The sequence below is a fragment of the Cenococcum geophilum genome (assembly GCF_001692895.1).
Source record: "Cenococcum geophilum 1.58 unplaced genomic scaffold K441scaffold_2, whole genome shotgun sequence".
Classification (NCBI taxonomy): domain Eukaryota; kingdom Fungi; phylum Ascomycota; class Dothideomycetes; order Gloniales; family Gloniaceae; genus Cenococcum; species Cenococcum geophilum.
Genome location: NW_027137560.1, coordinates 4,824,074 through 4,841,431, shown reverse-complemented (window position 1 = coordinate 4,841,431; position 17,358 = coordinate 4,824,074). Strand labels below are relative to the sequence as shown.

At 35.2% G+C, this 17,358-nt stretch overlaps 2 protein-coding genes across 2 annotated transcripts; both read right to left on the bottom strand.

The window, feature by feature from the left end:
* Window positions 1-8,750: 8,750 nt before the first annotated feature.
* K441DRAFT_692387 (Pkinase-domain-containing protein) lies at window positions 8,751-9,802 on the bottom strand (the record flags this gene model as incomplete). The annotated part of the gene is made up of 2 exons (XM_067652567.1): window positions 8,751-9,484; window positions 9,535-9,802. The coding sequence occupies 2 exons, from the start codon at window positions 9,800-9,802 to the stop codon at window positions 8,835-8,837; spliced, it is 918 nt and encodes a 305-aa protein (XP_067510090.1). The 3' UTR covers window positions 8,751-8,834.
* A 963-nt stretch (window positions 9,803-10,765) lies between these two features.
* Window positions 10,766-11,573, bottom strand: K441DRAFT_651580 (Pkinase-domain-containing protein). Its single transcript, XM_067647222.1, has 2 exons — window positions 11,225-11,573; window positions 10,766-11,171 (listed from the first exon to the last, which is right to left on the bottom strand). The coding sequence occupies exons 1-2, from the start codon at window positions 11,408-11,410 to the stop codon at window positions 10,974-10,976; spliced, it is 384 nt and encodes a 127-aa protein (XP_067510089.1). The 5' UTR covers window positions 11,411-11,573; the 3' UTR covers window positions 10,766-10,973.
* Window positions 11,574-17,358: the final 5,785 nt, after the last annotated feature.

Sequence of the window (17,358 nt, the reverse complement as noted above, 5' to 3'; positions counted from 1 at the left end):
TATAAGCTATATAGAGGGCTACAACCTATTAAAACACTAGAGAGACTATAGGAGGTTATATTATAGGACTTTATTATAAAGTTACTAAAGTTAAGAGACCCTATTACCGGATAATATTACGACGTAATCTTAGTAATAGTAGATAAGTTAACTAAATAGGGCTACTTTGTAGCATACACTGAAGAAATATTAGCGGAAGATATTGCTAAAATCTATATAAAAGAAGTGTTTATAAGATATAGAGCACTAATAAAGATTATATTAGATAGAGATCTAAGATTCGTAGTAGTATTTTAGGAGGTATTCTTAGTAGAACAAGGAGTTCGAGCAGCAACTTCTACTATATATTATCCGCAGACAGATAGTTAGATAGAAAGACTAAATTAAATACTAAAGTAGTATCTAAGGCATTACGTTAACTATATACAAAATAATTAGGTATCGCTATTACTAGTTATATAGTTTGCATATAATATAATACCACAAGAAGGAATGGGCATATTACTATTTAAGGCGAATTACGGATACGAGCTAAGAATATTATTATTGCTACAATAAGTAAAGAAAATGAGTAGCATAGCTAAGCAAAGAATAGAGATATTAATAAATCTTTATATATACCTTATAGATATAGCTAAAGTAGTATAGCAAAGAATAAAAAAATACTACGACGCTAAGAGATCTAAGGGACTAGATCTTAAGGAGGGAGATAAAGTATAGCTACTATATAAAAATTTTAAGAGTCGACGACTAAGTAAGAAGTTAGACCATATTAGCTTAGGACCTTTTAAAATTATATAAAGGATTTTACCGGTTATGTTTAAGTTAAACTTATTAGCCAAAATAAAGATCTACTCTATATAGTATATCGTAATATTAGAGCTAGTATACGGGAATATTAAGCTACTAGTTTATAAGGCAGACACGTATAGAGGATAAAAAGAAGACAAATAGTAAGTTTTAAAGATCATTAGTTATAAGGACATTAATAATAAAATATGGTATAAGGTTAAGTAGATAGGCTATAATAAGACTACCTAGGAGCCACTAAATAACCTAAAAAATGCTATAGGAAAGGTACAGGAGTATTAGAAGAGAAAAGGTTAGGTAGTATTAATAAAGAAGGATCGCTAAAGAATAAGTTACCTAAGGGGGACCTAAGAGGAGCACCTGCCGAGGTATTTGGAGCTGTTTCCCTCTCTATTAGAGGAAAATCTGTTCTTTTATTACTAAGTTTCTATAAACCTTGTTCTATAAGTTTCTACTCCTTAAAACGCACCTTTTTATAAACCTTTTTAAGACGGATTAACCGAGTAAAAGCAGTAAGACGAGAGTTAAGAGCCTATTATTAAGCAGCGGCAGCCTCTTACTTAGCATTATAAGAACGACGAAGTTTAGCCAGCGCCACTAATAGTTTATTATTAAGCTTTATAGTAGTAGATTAAACCTAGGACCCTAGCAGCAATTAATAAGGGTACTTAAAAACTATTTAGAATAATAGGACGCGTATATTTAGCGTTAAAGACTAAGCGAATATTATAGGATAATTAAATATTCGCTTTAGTATACTCTAAATATAAAGAGGGTTGCTAAGATAAAGGACTTGCCAGCGTAATACAAACTAACCCCTCTTTCGTATAATAAGAATACGGAGATAATATTATCTCACTAAGAGATAATATCGCAGTAACAGTACGAGACCGACGAGCTGTAGAAGAAGAAGAAGGAGCCTTAGGTATAATAAGTAATAATATTAACTAAATTAATTAGACGAATATTATATATCTAGTAAACAACCTAGAGATGCTAGGAATCTTTAAGGACAAAGCTAAAGAGGAGGGAGATAGTATTACGGACGCTTTAAGTACAATGTTATAACTACTTAAAGAAGAGTTAGAAGAAGCTAGTTAGTTAATATAGGTATAGTCTAAGATAGATCTGGTAGAACTATATAATAAGGAATAGTAATCAAGGTTATATAATATAATCTATATAATCTATATAATCTATATAATCCGTAATAAAGTAAATAGAGTAAATGGAGCAAGGACTTTCTTAGGCGTAGTTTGGGTATTTAAAGGACCTTAGTCCCTACCTAGATAGTTCCTTTCTTTATAGTAAATCTTAGAATATAATTAGAGTTAATCTGTTAGGCAACTACTCCACCAGTTATATTTATGTTGTTAATTATTGTTCTTACCTATATACCTAGCCTATTGACAAGTCCACTATAGTTTTTACTATAAGGCTTTGTTACAAGAGCCCTTAAAGTCTTAAATAACTTAGGCGACACTAATAGACATACAATTTTCCTTTAATATACTCTTTTCTTTCTCTTCTTACTACTTAATTTTAACTAATTATAACCGACTAACAGACCGATAGACTAATAGCATTGTTAACTTTCTATCTAAGAGACACCGTACCCTTCTATAATAGTAGTACTTAAGTATAAGATAGGGTTTCCGCCGCTCTAGATATACTTTAAGGAGCTAGCTATAGCCTATATAGAGAGAACGTAAAAGGGGCCAGTAAGAGAGCATATTAAAAGGGAGTATAACGCTATACGGGCTATAATAGCTTACTAGCGCTAACTTCGGCCTAGAATAAAGCTACTAATAAGACCTACTAGACGGAATAAGCTTAAAAGGATAGTGGCAGCTATCTTAGGGATAGAAATACGGTTAGTAGACCTGTTTAAAGCGTAGTATAAAAAGAGCAAAAGGGCTAAAGTACAAGAGGTATTTAAGGAGTAATGGAAAAGGGAGTAGAAAAAGTACTAGAGTACGCTTACCTACTATATAACGGCCTAGGCCGAGCTATAAAATAAGAAGGTCTTTAAACGCTATATAAGGCTTACTAAGGTAGAGAGTATAATTAATATACTGCTTAGAACTAAGTATATAGGGCTTAATAGATACCTCTACTATTAAAAAGTACTAGGGCACCTAACCCTAGCCTGCCTATGCGGCTATAACTAATAATTAACAATATACGTAGTAGTGTTCTACCCTAGGCACGCCGCTAGCTGGGCGGAAATATATTACTATACCGGAACGTCCTTATATAGAGAGCTCCTAGCTAAGCTAAAGGCTGCTAAAGCGGTTATAGACTAGTTTATATAGATAAACCTCCTACTATACCTTTTACTAGCTAAAGAGCTAACTAGGGCAAAGGGAAGAGGCTAAAAAGTGCTTTAAAAGAAAGAGGACCGTAAAGTACAGCAAATTGCGGTAAATTGCGGCAATGTCGCGATAATTTGCCAATTATAGTAGAATACTATAGCAAGCTAACAGAAGTTGGTAGAAATTAGTAAAAGTTAGTAAGTTAGCAGAAGTTGGCAGAAGTTGGTAGAAATTAGTAAAAGTTAGTAAGTTAGCAGAAGTTGGCAGAAGTTGGCAGAATTTAGTAAAAGTTAGTAAGTAGGTAGAACTTAGTAGAACTTAGTAAAAGCTAGTAAGTTAGTAGAACTTAACAGAATTTAGCAGGCAATATACCCTAGTACTATTATAACTATAGAGCTATAAAGCTGTAAATAACGATGTAGATAGTAGTATATATAACTACTACACTACTAACCTTACGGGCCGCTAGCCTACGCCCTACCTAGATAACTAAAGCAGCTAGGAACGAAACCTAGGCCCAGCTATATATCCCACTAGACGGACCTAGGAGTACGCATTAAAATAGTTTTTCTATAGCGCTTTAAGGAGACGTTTACTTGTGCTTAACAGTTACTAGTTAGAAGAGAGGCTATATAAGCTATATAATAGTAGAAGGAGAGGTTTTATCCAGCTATAGCTGTACGGTTTCCCTCTTATATATATATATATATCTATATAGACCCTAATAGGAGCCGCAACAGCGTAATTAAATATTATTATTACTATTATAGCTATTAATAGGCTTAATACGTTTTTTTATTTCTTAATTAAAGATAAAAATCTACCCTATATAGTATATCGCGATGCTAGAGCTAGCGTATAAAGATATAGAGCTACTAGTTTATAAAGCAGATATATATAAAGGGTAAGAAGAAGACAAATAGTAGGTTTTAAAGATTATTAATTATAAGGACATTAATAATAAAATATAGTATAAAGTAAAGTAGATAGGTGTTACGGCACTGTTACAGACCCTAGTTAGGGGCTCCGCTGGGCCTTGGCGCTATATATATAGATATGTCCTTTCCTTAACCTTCTTCTAGTCCTCGTCTTAGAATTCTCGTTTACTAGCTATTAATAGATTCTATTCTTTTAACTAAGCCTTTATAATAGGCTATAATAAGACTACTTAAGAACTACTATAAAGCTTAAAGAAAGCTATAGAGAAAGTATAGGAGTATTAAAAGAGAATAGGTTAGGTAATAATAAAAAGGAGCTAAAGATAAAGGGATTAGTTAAAGGTAATAAACGAGCTAGATTATCTAAGGGATCTACTACTAATATATAAACTATTTCCGCCTCTTCTTAACCAAAACCCCCTTTAGCCTTCTTAGCCTTAAGCTTATAAAGACCTTACTTAGTAAGACGTAATTTCTTAGAGCGTACTTTTTTATAACCCTTTTTAAGACGGAGTAACCGAGCGCAAGTAGCTAGTTAAGCCTTAAATACTCTCTACTTCTTAGCGTAAATCCGCTCTTTGTTATTTTAAAGTTTTTATACTTTAGTAAGGGCTAAAGCTAACTTATCCTTAAAATAAGATATAGTAGATTAAATATAAGACCCTATAATAAATTTAATAAGGCACTAAACGCCTATAAAGAATTATAAAACGTGTATACTTAGTGTTGGAGATAGATTAAACATTATAGGATAATTATATATTCGCTTATATATACTTAGCATAAAAAGAAGATTAGTAACTAGATAGAGTCGTAATTGTAATATATACTAACTTCTTCTCTTTATAACGGGAATAGGATAATATAACTTTATTAAGTAATAATATGGTAGTTACTAGCTAGTTATAATAATTAGATATAAAGGAGATAATAAAAGGTATTAAAAATACTAAAGGTTATTAAATTAAAAACGGAAATGCTATACCTCTAATAAATAACTTGGAGATAGGAGATATCTTTAAGAATAAAGATAAAAAGGAGGGGGATAGTGTTATGGTCCTTATATTAGTAGTAATATAACTACTAAGAAAAGATATTGTTATGGGACTCACACGTTCTCACGTCTCTGCGCGTTTTAACGTTCTTAACCCGTGCTCACGTTCGTTCCAAGACACCTACGCACGTTCCCCTATAATCCCTATTTATACCCGTACCTAACCTGTTCTATTTCTGCATCTAAATATCTTTATATTAACCACGCATAGTTACGCGTACGTAGCCTTCTTTAATTACTACCCCGTTTAGTATATTGTATTCCAGCTCGTACCTACTTCTGTAACAGATATAAATAGGCTAATTAAGATAATATAGAAGGCGCTAAAAATAATTAAGCTATAGGATAAAAAGTAGCTAAGTTATATGGTTATTTATATTATAAGTTTAAAATATAGAAATATAAGAACGTGGGAACGTATAATATACTAATATACTAATATACTAATATACTTAGTATATTTCTTAGGCGCAGTATTAAATACTTAAAAGACTATAGTCCCTACCTAGATAGTTCTCTTCTTTATAGTAAATCTTAGAATATAATTAGAGTTAATCTATTAAGTAACCTACTCTACTAGTTATATTTATATTATTAACTATTCTATACCTATATACCTACCCATTAATAAGCCTATTATAGTATTTTCTATAAGGCTTTATTATATAAAGATTAATTATTAATCCTTTTTTAGAGGAGAACTAGCTCCCTTTATAATCCTTTTAAGATACTAGTAAAACCTTTTACCCCTTATTAGTCTAACTATATCTTCTCTGGGGATATTAGTAGAATATTAGTAAAAGCGGCGCCTACGACAATGTACCCCATAAGCGCCTCCTATACATCCTTAGGGTAAAGGGCTTCCTAGAATGGATTATATAATTTGTTTAAGGGTTTATAGGCTAGAAAGAAACATTACTAGTCTTTAGCGGATACTAGAGCCCCCCTATTACAGTTACAACAGGTATACTATAAGGATTACCTCTTTCGCCTATACTCTTCCTTTTCTTTATAAGCAACTTGCTCAATACCTTTAAGGAAGGGGCAACCTAGGGGATAGGCTTTGTTGACAACACAAACCTAATTATCTATGGGCTAATAGCCGCAGAGAATTGCAGGACACTAGAGAAAGCCTATAATACCTATATAGAATAGGCAAGACAATATGGAGTCCAATTCTTACTAAAGAAATACTAGCTAATCTATTTTATAAGAAAACGCAACTAATCTGCAGATCTCTATTATATAATTTATATTTAAGGCTTTAGGGGTTAACCAGTTTAGGGCCTAAGGGTATTAGGAGTATAGGTAGATAGTAAGCTTTAATGGAGCGTATATACGGCGCAAGCGGCCTATAAGGGCTAAGTATAATATATCGCACTATTTAGGAGTGTTAATTCTATATAGGGTTTATACTTCTAGAGGTCACGCCTACTATATACAGTAGTTGTCCGGCTAACTATAATATATAGATCCAGTATCTGGGCTATTAGAGAAACTAAGAAAGGCCCCCCTAAATTACTCCTTAAACTACTCTAAAAGATCTAAATAGCCTGCCTTTAAGGTATAATAGGTGGGTATAAGCGAACGGCCACAGCACTGCTCGAGAAGGAAGCCAATATTCCCCGCCTATAACTATATATTAAAGCCGCTATAATATAAAGGGCGCAAAATAAACGTAACTTTAATGTTATAAAGTATATTAAGACACGCCTAAATAAACTATAGAGGGACCCTAGGGTACCCTATAGGAGAATAAACTAATAACCCTAAAGTAGGGAAGATCTATTAGAGAAACAGGCAAAAAAGTAAAAGAAAAATGGTGCTGCGCTAGGGCCTAAACCCATATAAAGGAGGAAGGGAGACGCGTAAGAGGCCAGTAAAGATAATAGTAAGAAAGAGAAAGAAGCTAAAGTAGAGTATAAAAGAACGCTAGGAAACCATCTACTATAATATAATACTGGTTAGACTAACGCTAAAAAGGTATATAGGAGTTAAAGGTATAGAGGCTAACTTAGGTAAGAAAAACCTAAGCCGTAGCATAGTTAACGCTATAGGGGGTAAACACTTAAGGGCTTTAAGAAGGCTTAATAAAGATAGAAAATATAATGGCAATACTTTTAAGAATAGGGATAATAGGACCAAAAGATTGGCTCTACTAGGTAGGTGTCCTAGTAGGTAGCCTAAGATGTAAATATAGCTGGCTAAGACAGACACCAAAACACGTAATACTGTTATGCCCCCTACGCACTAACTAAAAAGCAATACTTTTAATAGCTAGCATAGAGAACTATAGTACACTACTCTTAATATAAAAAGGTCTTAAGGCGGTTACCTAGTAGCTTATTAGCTAAAATGTGCTAAACTAGTTTTAGGTTGCAAAGGAAATAGTAATAAAAGGTAAAGGGGTAAGTAACAGGCGCCCCCTAATAACTCTACAGTAGTAGGGCGAGGTTTGCAATACTAGCGCGTCCGTAGGCTTGTTACGGTAGTAGTGGTTTTTAAGAAGGTTAAAAAGTAAGGTAGTAGAGCACCATAGGCGACTTATAGGCGCTAAGTAGACAAGTCCTAAAAGGCGGGGAGATAGATTATGGGGTTTTCTTAAGTAGAGTTTTCTCCCTATATATAAATAAGGAGTAGTCCGCGTAGGCCCAATAGGGATCTAAATTAGACGTTAAGCAATAAATAATAATAGAATATTAGTAAAATCTTTATCTATTTTATCTAATATATACCTTTTAAAAGAGCCCGTTATATTACCTTAGATTATCCTTAAAATAAACCCTAAATACCCCTTAAATAGCTATTAGTTATATACTAAATGTATATACCTAAAGTATATAGTCTCTTTAATTTTAAAGGCCTTACCTCCTTAAGGATTTATCTTCTCTATAATCTATCTTATTCCTATAATTATACCTTATATCCCCCTATTTATAAAGTCCCCTTATATTTAAATCCTTTATACTTTTTTTTTTATAAAAAAAGAATAGCTAGCTATAAAAACCAGATTATTAATTTATATCTTTTATTTATATCTACTATTTCTTCCTTTAAACCTTATAATAATACTAATATTTAATTAGGGTATTAAGACCCTAAAGGCCTTTTAATAAGATTTTAATTTTTCTAATTTTTCTAGTTATTTTAATAGGCTTTTAATAGAATATTAGTATTTCCTAATTATTCTACTAGGCTTTTAATAGGAAACTAATATTTTCTAATTATCCTATTAAGCTTTTAATAGAAAACTTATATTTTCTAATTATTTTAATAAGCTTTTAATAGGAAACTAGTATTTTTTAATAACCTTATTCGGCTCCTAATAGGAGACTATATATTACCCCTAAGCGACCCCTCCTCTCCCCCCCTAGAGTAATACCCCCTAATAGTAGTTACTAAGTTTATCTCCCCTTAATAGTAGCTTAAGGTCTAAGACCTAAATTTTTAGATTAAGGGTAGGAGACTATAGACACTAAGGAGAATTATAGAGATATATATACGGACTTAGCATTACGTTCTTTATCAATATCCGCACCCTCCTTATTAATGCTTGGATTTAATAGGATGGACACAGAAACGGTCTTGGGTTAATGGCGAAATTCCAATCCCGACATAATGATCCGCCCTGGGGTGTGCGTGATCTGTCACCGGCTTAAGTTTATAAAATAAAGCCGTATCCAACGTTGTAACTCGACCATGGGGACTTTGAGCTGGCTAAGAATGCCTTCGATGGTTACTAAGCCAGGAAATATCCCCCATTAGAAGGCTTGGACACAGTCGTTGAGACCAATGGGGAAGGGATGTTCGTTGGGATCTCTGGTATCTGAAGTAAAGCTTCGCCTGCTCATAGAGGCTCGTGGCTCCTGGGTTTGTTGCAAGTCGACCCCGCTCCTGCTTCTCTCTAACAAGATAATAGACAGAAATGAGTGGATAAAAGGCTTTAATCGGATCGCTGCCAAGCCGCAAGTCTTCTGAACTCGGAGCTGTGAGTGTATCTTGGCTCGTCGTCGAATTCCTCCTCTTGTAAAAATTAAAACCAAACCCCCTCTTCTTCTCCGGATCTCTATTTGGGCCTTGGTTCTCGCGCTCGTGTATAGCCAGTCGAACAGCCCGCAGGTAAGCTTGCGACTCAATCGCCTCCGTCAATTGAGCTTGTATCAATTCCGGAGGTCCAAAGTCGGGGCCGGTCATTGCTTGTATGACGGCGGGATCGAGGGGTAGCTGAAGGGGTTCGCGGGCTGGAAGATAGTTTTCTGGTGGAGATCCAAATCCTTTGATCATCCAAGGATGATTCATGATTTCTTGCAGACTTGCGCGCTGCTTCGGGTCCTTGAGAAGCATCCGTGAAATCAGGCTCTTGAACTCTGCGCATCGTCATCACACATGCTAAGGCATTGTTTCGAAGTTGGCCTACCAGGTGACAACCAATTTGGATAGTCCACAATTCCTTTTTTGATCTTGGCATGCAACGCTGGCATACTCCGATCATCAAATGGCACTTTCCCGCAGACCAAAACGTAGAGCACAATGCCAAAACTCCAAATGTCAACCTCTGGTCCAGTGTATGCCTTGGCCTGCAGTAGCTCCGGCGCTGGAAAATAATTCCCGCAAAAAGTTTTCAAATGGTTCCATGGAGCAAATAGATTGCTCAAGCCAAAATCGATAATCTTGATATCACCCATCTTAGTTATCAGAATGTTCTCAATCTTCAGGTCCCGATGAACAATACTGTTTCGATGACAGTAGTCCAAAGCACTCGCGATCTGCCTGCTGAACTTCCTGGCCTGCTTCTCCTTCAACCTTCCATGAGGGATTACATAGTCGAGCATTTGTCCGCCATTTTTTTTCTTTTTCAATCCATTGTATTATACTACGTACAATACTGCGCATGCAGCCTCTAGGCTATGGCGCTATAGTCCTATCTACATGAATCCTTTCTAGGCAGCTTAATATATACTAGTAACTATGTCCTAGTAGTTTATAAACCTCTAAGCTAGAGGTTTACCGCTCCCTAGTAAACACTAGGTTGCTAACAACTATTAGGTAATAAAAGACAGTAGGAAATCAGTAAAAAATAAGAAATCCTAACGCCTATCCCTATCCTTTTTTTTGTATTTTATTTCTGTCCTTTTGCTTACTATTATTTTTACTTAGATTCTAATAGGAGTTACCTCCTAAGAAAATCCTTCTGCTATTAGCCACTTTCCAGTAGCTATTCCTATCTTACTTAGAAATAGAAAAAGTACTTCCTTTCCTTTTTTTGTATAAAAAAGCTTCTTTAGAGATAAAGAAGAACCTAGTTGTCTTTGCATTTCTTTTCTCTCTTCCCAATATAGCCTACATTCTAGTAGTAGGTGCTTAGGGGTTTGTACAGTAGTACAATCTCTAAAGCATCTACCTTCTTTGTCCTTTCCTATTGTTTTAAAGAAGGACTTAAAGAAGCCTTTTCCTAGTTTTAGTTGGTAGAAAGCTGATTATAGCCTTTTAGGATATTTATCCTAAGGGGCTTTAAGAGAAAAGGAGTAGTTTCCTTTACAGATTCTAGTGTAGTGTTTTCCTTTACTTTTATTCTGTTGCCAATTGTCTTTCCACTAGTCTAGTATCTTTTCTCTTGCTAGCTTCCCTATATAGGCTAAAGAGGTATAAGAGGATGGTATTTTTCTTCTTAAGAGGCCCTTCTTTGCTAGTTTATCTGCTATTTCATTTCCATAAATTTCTAGGTGGCTAGGAACCCAGTAAAAGTTAATAGAGACGTTCTTACTAGCTAGGTAGGAACAGCTTTGTGTAATTTTAAAGACTAGTTCTTGCCCTCCTGTAAGAGAATTAAGCTGTAACCTTTTAATAGCTGCTTGGCTATCTATAAAGAATTTGTCCGCCATTTACATATTCAAAAAGCATATACCAATGATCGGTCGTGCGTACAACGTCTCGCATAGCGCATATGTACGGATGATCTAAGAGAGTGCCAATTGCGGCTTCTCGTGCTGTGCGGATCTCTTTCGAATTATCGGCTCGCTCTCGATCTGCTCGAGAGACAATCTTGACCGCAGCCTGATAATAGCGGTTAGTCGTGACCGCAGAAGCCAATCTGCTGTGAGGAATTCCTGTTCACCATCTTCCACCCTCTGAGCCAGCTTCACCTTGCCCATACTACCTGCACCAATCGTCTTTCCAAGAACCCAGTTTCCCGTCTGTGCAGGTATAGCAGTCCTCGACTTCCCTGGCCTCCCCGAATTCAAAGCTGTCGCCACGGGAGCTGCACCTCCGTCATTTGCAACTGTTGTCGACATGACGGATGAATAGCGACTGTAGCAGCGCGATGATGGCCTGATGCGCAAGGCAGATGACGAGAGCTTGGCACAGGTGAACGAGAGAGGAGAACAATAAAAGTTAGGGAGAAGACAAAACTCCAGAAAGACGAATGGTAGAGGATATTTTGAATGTGGAAAGAATGGTGGGAGGAATTACCTTTAATAGGTCAGAATTTAGTATCAGCGTGATGATGATGAAGTTTATTCCGCCCGGAGGCACTAAGCCTAAAGGGCACTAGTACTATATTACATATTTTCGCTCCCTTTAGTCTCGCCATATTCTCGTACAAGCCCGTATATATACCTTATTTAGTACTCCCTAGTGCTACTTATGCCTTATTCTACAAGGTCTTATATTTACTATAGCATTTGCTCTTAATACGCTGTTTATTTTATATACCTAAAAAGGAAATATTTTATTATTTCTTTTACTTATTTATAGTTATATAGATTTAATTCTACCGCTTTAATCTAGTATAGATATCTATTAAGTTATATTATTCCTATCCATAACTAGGCTAATATATTTACCTCTTTTTACTTAAAAGAGTTATATAGCTATAACGGGCTCTCCTAAAAGGTACATATTAAATAAAATAGATAAAGGTTTTACTAATGTCCTACTAATGTTATAGAGAAGATATGGTCAGATAGATAAGGGGCGAAGGGTTTTATTAGTGTCTTAAAAGGATTATATAGGGAGCTAGTTCTCCTCTAAAGAAGAACTAGCGATTAGTCTCTAAATAAAAAAGGTTAGAAAGTATTTGCCCTTTATTATATAAAGCTTATTCTACCTTTAACTTATCTTCTACTTACTTATAACCCTTATTCTATACTATTAATTAGATAATTATACATTCCGGTTAAACTAGCCTCTTATAATTCTAATCGCTTATAATCTATTATAGAGGGAACGTATAGCTATTAATTAACAATAACGGGCTATACCTCCTTACCCCCTAAAATAACGCCTTTACCTCAAGAGGCTAATAAAGTCTCCCCGGAGGAGCGTATCCCCTCTACTTATAAAGGAGTAGACTAGTCGTCAGGAAAAAATTTACCAGCATTTAATTTTACTTTTCTGCCATTTTAGCATTTTCTAGCATTTTATAGCATTTTACAGCATTTTATAGCATTTAGCAGCCAAATACGGCATTTATAATTAAATATTAGCATTTAGCCGCTAAATGCGGCATTTATAACTAAGTACTAGCATTTAGCTGCTAAATACGGCATTTATAACTAAGTACTAGCATTTAGCTGCTAAATACGGCATTTATAGTTAAGTCTTAGTATTTAGCTACTAAATGCGGCATTTATAATTAAGTCTTAGTATTTAGCTACTAACTATAAGATTACTAAGCATATATAAAAGTATAAATTTTATAAATTTTATATTTTATATATACTTTATTAATATTGGTAAGTATATATAAAAGTATAATTTTATAATTTTAATAATTTTAATATTTTATATATACTTTATTAATAAATATTAAAGTTACTACCCCTATAAAAATCTCGCTAAGGCTCTATATTACGAATTTTTTTACTAGTATCTTAAGTTAGGTTTATGCTAATCTAGCGATTTTAGCATTTAGCCGCATTTAGTTATATTTTACGGCTATATGCTATACCGCTAATAATAATGCTGCAATTTGTGGCTAAACGCTGCCTTAATAATAATAGTGCTATAAGCTGCAGCTTATTATAGTATAAGCCAACTATTATAGTATAAGCTAACTGTTAAGGTATGAGGCGAAAGTATATAATTAATATCGCGTAAAGATCTATATAGGAGGTAAGGTAGTATATATACGCGTCACTTAGGGGTTAGGTCCATACTTATATATACGCGTACGCTTATAAGCCAAATTATAACAATATATATTAGTCCCATAACACAGCTTAATGCTCTTTTAGAAATAATAATACTAAAAACATTTTAATTAACTAAGTTTACTATATACGCTACGCTACTACTTATAAGTTACTAGAAAACACGTCCCTTAACCCACATATACGCCACTATATAATTATAACAGGTTTCGCTATATAGTAACTGTGAGGTAAGGATGTGGATAGGGAGTCCAATGATAGAATAATAGGTATATTGTATAGACAGAGACGAATCCTTAAGGAAAAAGGAGGAGTCTGTATGCGAGGTAGGAAGGGTTTTCCCTAGGTACGTGCAGAGCACGTACCTTACGGGCGAGTCACCCCTAGGTTGCCCTAGGGTCGCCCGTACCTTACGACTATATAACTATCTACTTAGGTTTTACCTAATAATACCCCCCCCTTTTAAAAAGGGTTGTCCCTAATCCTTTATATACTTAAGCCTTAATAAAACCCCATAAAAAACCTTAGTAAGGAAAAAATTTGGAGGGGAAAGAGCGTCTTAATTTTGCGTATAGAGAGACAGGTAGTGCATATACGCGGCGCGAAGATGTTAAGGAACTTTAACTAGCGGTTAAAGTTATCTAATTGGTTAGATTTGCCTTGCTAAGACTTCCCCGTATTTAACTGAGCTAGTAGTAATTTTATATACCCGGTATAGAAAATCCTAATTGGTCTATTTAATAGGTAGAGCTAGTAGAGCTTAATACTGTCGCCTAAATTTGGTAAACTAGAAATATTCCAAAGCTCGCTTATATAGGCAGGTCGCTAGTACCTCGTGGGTAGGTTATAGGTTATTCGCATATAGCTAGATTTATGGATAGTAAGGCTATATACCTATTAAATCCGCTACTAACCCTACTTTGTCCTTACGCTATACCGGCGTAGCGCCGTATATACTTCGCGGGTAGGTTATAGGTTACTTATATGCAGCTAAATTAGGACGGTAAGGCTATATACCTATTAGACCCGCCGCTAACCTATGCTTTAGCCTTATGTGTTATCTGTATAGTATATACGTGGAATAGTATATAAGTTGTCGGTATAGGTTACTACTGGTAGGTTACTAGCAGGTTATAGACCTTAGTTAAATGGACCCTAGTTATAGATAGGCCTATTCTCTAATATATAAATAATCTGCTTAGCTAGTATAGAGTAATAGACTAGGTTTAGGAAGGGTGCTTTTTAAGTTAAGCTTCGTTGCTAGTATACGCCGTAGCCTCGCCTGTAAGTCGCCTATAAGTTACTAGCATTACTAGGTTATGTTAGAGTATAGCTTATATAGGATATTAATGAATTAAAACTTCACCCTATATATACGCTGTAGCTTTTATAGCAATTGTTACTTGTTCTTTAATCCCTTGGGATATCCTCTGCTCCGCTTTAATATAGGTTATATTTTAACAGCGGCGCTTGCTTTTCGCCTACGCTTCGGCTATAAGGCTAGGGTGTCCCGCTTACGGTACTTATCTAATAGTTATTAACAATTCTTAAGTTCTGTCTTGTATTTCTATTTATTATACTTATTTAGCCATCCTAGCTATTTAATAAGGTACTGCGGTTATTTAGCACGATCCTAATAGGCGATGATTACTTTTACTTTCTAATTGCCTTCCTTAAGCTCTTCTACTGCTGGGGGTTAAAACCTAGGGCGTGACCTATAAGGCTCTAGTAGGGAGATATAGAAGACTAGGTAGAGCTATGCTATAGTAAGTAGAAGCTCTAGCTTATATACTTACTACCCTACGCGCTTTAGGATCTAAAACAGTTTTATAAACTTATAGTTAAGCTTTTTATAGGGACGTTTTGTGCGGATGTTCTTAGAGGAGAGTAGGACTTGTTTACTAACGGCGAAGTACTTAGCTAGGTGGTAACGATTGTAGTATTTTACCTAAAGCTTTTAGGCGTGCATTATTAACGCCGCCGCTGCCTTATATGTAAGGCGTAGGCGTTATAAATGCGTCCTTATAAGTTAGACATTCGTTAACTTAGACCTTTTCCTACCTTATTAGGCGTCTTAGATGCTATCTAGGACTTTATCTAGGACGTTTAGTAGCTAGCTATAGGCGAGCTTAATAGGGGAACGCTTCGTTATAGTATAGACCTTAGAGTTATAGGTAAAGGCTACTTCTTTAAGTAGGGAGGCCTAATTGGACTGTTCCCAGTTTGTAAATATACGTAGGTATACCTTAAGCTCCTAGTTCTAACGCTTCGTCTAACTATCTATCTGCGGGTAGAATGTAGTACTAAGTTTACGTTAAACGCGGAGATGGTAGCACATAGTGCTTTAGTACTTACTTGTAAATATACTACCCCTATTAAAGACAATATTATTTAGAGGCCCTATTTGCGTAAAAACTCTAAATAAGAGTTCTACGAGTTGCGTAGCATTAATTATCTTACGCACTGGATAGTAGCGTACTAGCTTTATAAAATGGTCTATAAGGATAAGGATAGAGTTATACTCTACGCTATTAGGAGTCTTAGACTTTGGGAGATCCGTAATAAAGTTAAGTAAATAATGTTATTAGGCCTAGGTGGGGACCTAAAGAGGCTATAGCTTATTATAGGGTTTATAGCGGCGCGATTTAGAGCGTTAGTAGGTATTATAATTATCTAGGTATTTATAGAGGTCCTAAGTAAGACCGTTTTAAGTATACTTCCGCGCGATTACCTTAAAAGTACGGTTAAAACTATAGTGGCCGCCTATAGGATTGTCATGATTCCGCTTAAGGATCTCCTATTATAGTAGTATATAATTCGGCACCTAGACCTTATTATTTTACCTTAGGAGTCCTTAATTATTAAGGGTGTAGTTCTTATTACTAGTAGAAACTCGTTTTTAGGTTAACTAATTATATATAGAGCGTGTAAAGGCGTCCCTTTTTTATACTCTATAAATAAAATTAACTAGTAACTTAAGGGGGTGTTCTATAAACGCCGTTTTGGCTAAAGCAGCTACTACTACCTCTTGCTATAGCATAAGACTCTACGTAAAGTTAGTACTAGCGAAGTAATATATAATGCGTAGATAACTTACTAGGTTATTGCAGGGGACCGTAGCCTAGGCTAAGGGGTTTTCCCTAGGGTTAAGCGCTATTAGGTTAGTTAAAGTAGTCTTAAAGAGAATAGTAGGACGCTCTGGTCTGCTAGCGCTAAGTTTATAAGGGTTACTTACATACTGCACGTATGCTACTCACTAGTTTAGTGTAGTAGTACTAGGGCCGCCCATAAGGCCTATAACCCGCAACTTTTACTATAATATAGGCAGCATAGCATTAAGGATTGTCCTTTTACTACTATCTTTAAAGCTTTTGGTATAATTTAGGCGCCGGAATAGTATATTAGTAGGATTTACCTTACCTAGCTTATATTTAATCTTAAAATTAAACTTAGTTAGTTCCTTAGCGTACCAGGCCTAGTAAGTAGATAAGCTCTTAGTAGTTATAAAGTACCTAAAATTATTATAATCGCAGAGCACGCGTATTATATACGCGGCGTATTTAAGGTAATGGCGCTATATCTTAAAGAATTGCACTATAGCGAGTAGTTCTTTATTGTGCATATTATACTATACTTTTAGGCTAGTAAGCTTCTAACTATAATAAGTAATTAGGTGCTAGTAGAGTTAATCTCCCTACCCTTAAGGCTGCAGAAGTATACCGCTATAGGTATAGTTAAAAGCGTTAGTAATTACTATTAGGGGTAAATTAGGGTTAAAGTAGCGAAGTAAAGGAGCCTATATAAACGCAGCGCGTAGCTTACAGAACGCCTACTACGCGTCGTTAGGCTAGGACTAAGGTTAATACCATTTAGTAGGCCCTTTTAACTTACGCTTCTTCTTCTTCTCCCTATTTAATGTTGGGTTGCGATATACCTATGCAAGATATGCGTGTAGGGGGTATACGGTATCTAAGTAGTTCTAGATAAATCGCCTATAGAAGTTGGCAAAGCTAAGGAAGACCTAGATATCCCTATAGGACTTAGGCTTAGGCCATTCCTTAATAGCTTTTACGCGGTTAGGGTCCATT